The 6,000-nt window shown below is 37.2% G+C and overlaps 1 protein-coding gene across 4 annotated transcripts in view; it reads left to right on the forward strand.

The window, feature by feature from the left end:
* PLA2G4A (phospholipase A2 group IVA) overlaps positions 1 to 5,758 on the forward strand; it is a 119,327-nt gene extending 113,569 nt beyond the window's left edge. For all 4 annotated transcript variants that reach the window (XM_067535170.1, XM_067535171.1, XM_067535169.1 and 1 more), the window contains one exon: positions 2,233 to 5,758. In XM_067535170.1, the coding sequence (XP_067391271.1) occupies positions 2,233 to 2,364 (132 nt within the window). In that variant the 3' untranslated portion in view covers positions 2,365 to 5,758. The remainder of the gene's footprint in view (positions 1 to 2,232) is intronic.
* The last annotated feature ends 242 nt before the right edge of the window (positions 5,759 to 6,000 follow it).

Consider the following 6,000-nt stretch of genomic DNA (forward strand, 5'->3'; position numbering starts at 1 on the left):
ATGTAGCTGATGTGTGACTCCTGGTAGCAAATATCAACAACGGCCAGTGATGAGACATTAGATGGGGAGAGCCCTGAGCTACTATAGAGAATTCTACAGGTGTCTGACTGGTGGGTCGCACATGCTCAGGGTCCAACTGATTGCCATATTTGGGGTCAGGAAGGAATTTTCTTCCAGGTCAGATTGGCAGAGATCCTGGGGTGTTTTCACCTTCCTCTGCACCATGGGGCATGGGTCACTTGCAGGTTTAAGATAGAGTAAGTGGTGGATTCTCTGTAACTTGAAGTTTTAAAATCATGATATAGGGACTTCATTAACTCAGCCAGAGGTTATGGGTCTATAACAGGAGCGGGTGGGCGAGGTTCTGTGGTCTGCAATGTGCAGGAGGTCAGACTACATGATCATGATGGTCCCTTCTGGCTTTGAAGTCTATGAGTTGTAGTCTCAACTTTGCTATTGATTTTGCTGTATGACTTTGAACAAGTGATTTCACCACTCTGGGGTCCAGTTTCCTCATCTGAAAATGGGGATAATGACACTTAACAACTTTGTAAAGTTGTCTGAATTCTATGGATGAAAGTTGCTATGTAAGTTATATAATTCTTAAATGATGATTTGGTAAATGATCTCAGAATCAGCCCCCTAGAGCATAGAGATTGATATGTTCTGCTGAAACTGTAATCAATAAATGCACTTATGTTTGAGCTAAGGAAATAAAAGTAAAATTTAAAACAGTTAGAAGCCATATTAATGATTTAATGTTACAGTTAAATCTGAATATACGTGGAGTATTTGGTTTACATCTCAAAATCAGACGTGGGCCAGTCTGATATCATATACTGCAGTGAAATTCCATTTACTTAAATCATCACACCTGATTTACACTACTTTAAATGAGATCAGAATCAGGGCCCAAGAATATTTTTATTCTAGTGATACCACTCAACAGCTGTAAATATTTTCTGCTGCAAGTTTCAGATCTTTGTAATAAGTATATGATCAAAATATGCCACCTAGTGGCTGTATTGCTTTCTACTTTCAACATCAAATAGGATTTTTAACATAAACATTTTTTAAAGCCAGTCTCTCCTCTTATCTGTTGTATAATTTTCTCTAGAAGGTGCACAACTTTATTTCATAACAAGATTGTCTGCGTAGCAGAATCTAACAACCAGAAGTACTGGTCTGGAAATAACTGATAAGAAATGTTTGCATGACAAATTCATCAGGTTCTTCAATTAATTCAGATAGCAGACATTCTTTCTAGATGATCCAAGGAGTGAATTCAAGCCAAAGTAAATGAATTTAACTTTGTCTTTTTTTAGCTGCTGCTGTTGTGTTCTTCCCTTTTTGGCAGAGTGAATACTTGAGTTTGCAGTAATTTACAGGGGCAACAAAAGTGACTCTTTTGCCTCCCTGGATTCTTGGGGAATGGCCTCTTTAACTGGACATTTGTTTGTTTTTCAAAATTCAGATGGGCAGTCTGCCACCGCTTTATGGTTCTTTCCTGACAACCCTGGCTATTCCTCTGTTGACTAGTGAGCCCAGCTAAGTCCTCATAGCCATTAAGTTTGTTGTTGTATTTTTGATCAAAGGGAGGGACATCGCATAGACCAAATTGGGCTTATGGGACTCTTAGTGGGCCCAAGATGAGGGTAGAGGCAGGATGATCTAGGAATTAAGCTGTGATAAAATAGTTAATCTCAAGACTATTATACATTCCTCACTTTATACTCAGAACACACTAAATCCTTTCATTGTCAGTTATTATCGGGATAGAGCCCCAAAATAAGACACTTCCTGTTTATTTGTATAGTCTTTGAGTGCACATTGTTGATGCTGCCATGCTAAAAGGATAGAACTGCCACTGTATTAGGACAAATCATAATCCATAATAAAATTCCATATTACACAATTGTTTCATTTCAATATTTCTTCAGTCTTTCCAGATATCTTATATTTTATCAGAGGTTGCTATTTAAAAAAACAAACGAACTACTGATTGATAATAAGAAATTGAGAAGTAGCCAGGATTCCTTCTTGGAATGGGGAGGGGAGAAACTAGATGGTCTTTTTTCAAAAAATGTCAACATATGGTCTCTCTGTTTTTAAAACCCTTCTGTGCAATACTAGCTTGCTTCTAGTATTAAGAGCAACAGTTTTATACAATCTGACCACAGTCAGTGTCAATTCTTTGCCCTGAACTATATGTTGTTTGACTCTGTTTTACAGGTGATCAAGCAAGCTATGGTGGAGAGCATTGAATACAGAAGACAGAATCCATCCCGCTGTTCTGTGTCCCTCAGCAATATTGAGGCAAGAAAATACTTTAACAAGAACTCTCCAAGCAGTAACCATACATAGAATATGTACTGCAGGTTCCAATCCTTTTGGAAGTTTGCTAAATCTGTGTAACTGGATCTGAACGTGCATTAGAACACATCATTGCTCAGGTGAAGGGGTTCATGTGAAACTGAGGAAAGCATTTTTTGGGAGGGTCAAATTTCATGTTTCACTGTGATTTGTGCTTTTTTATGTTTTGGTTTTGCTTTTGCAAACCTTTACAAAATTCTAGCACAAAGGGGCCATGTCTTTATTTTAAAAAAGATGGAATGGTGTATGTTTCAGATGCAAAGCAATTTGGTTCAGAATGGTCCCATTTTTGTAAAACTGCCAATTTCATGAATATTTTCCCTCAAAATGGGCCTATTTTCCATTTTTAATTTTTGTTAAAATGATGCCCTTTTCAAATACGTGATGAAATATGAAAAACTGGGAATGTAGACTGTTGTCAGATAAATTTTGCACACCTCTACAATTCAGGATGAATCATTTTACTGCACAAAGACACTGACTTTCTTCAACACAATAAAACGTAAATGGCATGGATTTCATGGATCTATATACTTAAGCTATAAGCTAAGGCCCAGCTCCCACTCCACATTATATTAATGGTAAAATTGCCATGACTTCCATGTGAACAGCGTTGGCTCTTTAGTTAGTATCAACTTCCTAATGTATAAAGTTTTCTCAGCAGTTGCCTCTTATCAGTGCTAGTAATGTTGATTCTTCCTATAGATTTCTTTTGTAGATGACTCTTTTCTGGAAGGGTTTTTGAGTAACTGATCACTGATATCCTTTGGCCAGACTGACCAGTACACTAAATCCATAAGGGAGCTGCATTTCAAACTTTGTTTTTCTTGCACAAAGAACATAGTGATATCTCTTTAAAAAAAGAAATTTTAAACATTTTTACTAAAGATTATTGGTCCCATCCTGAGTTAGTGTATCTTACCACTGACTTTAATGAAGCAATGACAATTCACATTAGCTGTAGATCTTTCCCCAAAACATTCTGAGTTTTAATCTTGAATATTTTCACAAAAATTAATGCCAGTTCTCCAGAACTAGTCACTAATGCAGCCTTCCATGTCCTAAGTGATTCATGTCAGTAAGTATTATCTCATGATGAGAACGTTCAATGATTCACAAACCTGTTCAGCAGTGGAAAACAGCTTTAGAGAACATGGGTTCAGAGAACATGGGTTTTCACAGGAAAAATGATTTATAGAGAATGATTAAAATTTCTAGGTGAAATGAAAAATGTGTCACTCTTTAACTAATATGTTTGAAATATAACTTTATCTCTGTCAACGATGAGAGTGTGTGTGTGTGCATGTGTGTACCTGCACACACACTTCTAAATATCTTGTCAGGAACTGGTATTGTCTGACATATACCACTTAAGCTGTAGCCATAGGAGACTACATTAATGGTTATTTTGGAAAAGCCCCAAATTCTGTAGTTATGGGAATGAAAAAAGGCTGATGCTCTAAGGTCAGTTTCTGCTAGTATTTCTTTTTTTCAAAAACTGCCTGTATTTGTTTTGCAGATTTGACATGCTTTTTAAAATGAAATAGATACAAGGCAATGAGATGTTTGTCACAGAAAAAACTCCATGTAGGCAGCACTTGAGAATTGACATTTCAACACCAGGTGCAGCAACACAATTCCAAAATAAAGTGATTTGAGTTCATATGCAGGGACAAATTCTCAGCAGATTTACACACCCCATGATAGCATCCAAGCCCAGGGATCTGTCCCACATTCTCTACCCTTCCTTTGCACTTAATTAACTTGTCTGTTTCTCTCAACAGCTCTTGTCCAGTCTCTAAAAATTATCAGTATGAAATGACAACCTTCAGGTGTGCATACACACAGCTCCCACTGAATCCTAGCTACTGAAGCAGGGCTGTCAGGTGGACAGAAAAAGCTTTTGTGAGGATGAAGGTATCCCCAGGCACCTGCTGGGAGGAAAACCTCTCACAGTGTGAACAAGGCCCCTGTTGCTAGTGAGGGGGGAAACGCAAGGTTCTCTGTGTTAATTTATTATTATTTATTAGTTTGATTTTGATAACACTCAAAGATTCCCATTGCTATCAGGGTCCTATTGTGCTGGGCCCTATGCAAATGCACAGAAAGATGTGATCACTGCCCTAGAAAGCTTACAGTCTGATCTGAAACAATGCAGTGACTGGGCGTAACAATTAATATTGGAAGGAAGGGGAGGAAGAAAGGAGGATAAAGATAAGGGAGATGAGATCACATGGTGACATAGGTTAGCTATATGTGCAGCTTGGTGGTTGTGAATTAGATGAAAAGCTGTCTGGTTTATTTCTTCAGATAAATAGTATCAGCTATCCCCTGAATGCCACTCAGCCCAGAAGTCATTAGTTGGCTGATTTCATGTAGGTGTCACAGCAGAAGTGGCATTTGAAGAAGGTAGTAGATTTACAGCTTTGTTCAAGACTTGCTATGGGGATGGGGAGCAGCTCAGCAGGAAACACAGATACTTGTGGGAAAAGTAGAGGTAAGCATGCCAGGCTGGAGCTCAAGAACTTTATCCAACCTTTTTTCCTGAGAGGGACTAATTTCTGCGTTATGAGCACAGTTAAGCACATGAATAAATCTTTGCAGGATCGGGTCCTCAGATTGTAAACTCTTCAGTGCCAGGAGCTTGAGTGACATCTTAGTCTAATTAAAGTCAATGACAAAACTATTGTCTTCAGTGGAACCAGGAATTCCCTCCTTTATCTTTTTACTTGTCCATAAGGTTCCCACCAGACTTGGCACTCTCTAAATAGTCAAAATCACAATTAACAACACTGCGTTCTCGCAAGCCCTACTGAAAGCTAAGCTGAGTTTTTATTTGATAATTTTCACAGCAAACAAATTTTACAGCAACTGCTCATTTATCAGAGATGACTGTTAATCCAGTGGCTGTTCCTTTAATTGTGAAGTATAATACCATTTTTAATGGTCTAAAATCTTCATGCCCAGGAGAAAGTAAGCAATTATAATGAATTTTTCTTAATAGCTACTGCATCATCCATCCTTAAATGTACATGTAATACCAGGTGATTAATAAACACTTCCTTTATTGAGGAATAGGCTTTATTTGTGTTTGAATTAGTACATGTTTAAAATCAAGAGGGAAAATAAAGGTAATTTATCTTAGCGATGCATAATTTAAAACGTTTGCAGCAAATGATTGAAAACAGGAAGAAGCTGGTACCACATTTATATTGTAATATTTTTCTTTTCTAAATATATTGTTTTTTCTTTCAGTTAACGTGATAATATTTTTATTTTGTATTTTATAAAATGTTTTACGGAAAAGTATTGTCATACTTTGTAAGATTTATGTTATCACATTGTTATGTTATCAGATGGTAAAAAAATAAATAAAACTTGGTTTGTGGCATTTGTTGCTTTCAGGAGGCATACACTAATCCTCAGGCACTGCACTGTCCTTTACATTTCATTCTGAGACAGGCTCAGATGTGTTGAACTAGTGTGAGTGGAAACCAGTGGGACTTATCTGAGCAAGGCACACAGGTACAGATGGTCCATAACAAGATGCAACGTTTGTGGACATTTTAATTAAAATGACTTTTTAGTTGAAATTCAACCTTTATTTGAACAACTGAATTTTGGAAA

The sequence above is a fragment of the Emydura macquarii genome, unplaced genomic scaffold (assembly GCF_026122565.2).
Source record: "Emydura macquarii macquarii isolate MOO-44397 ecotype Brisbane River unplaced genomic scaffold, CSIRO-AGI_Emac_v2 contig_3477, whole genome shotgun sequence".
In the NCBI taxonomy this organism is placed as follows: Eukaryota; Metazoa; Chordata; order Testudines; family Chelidae; genus Emydura; species Emydura macquarii.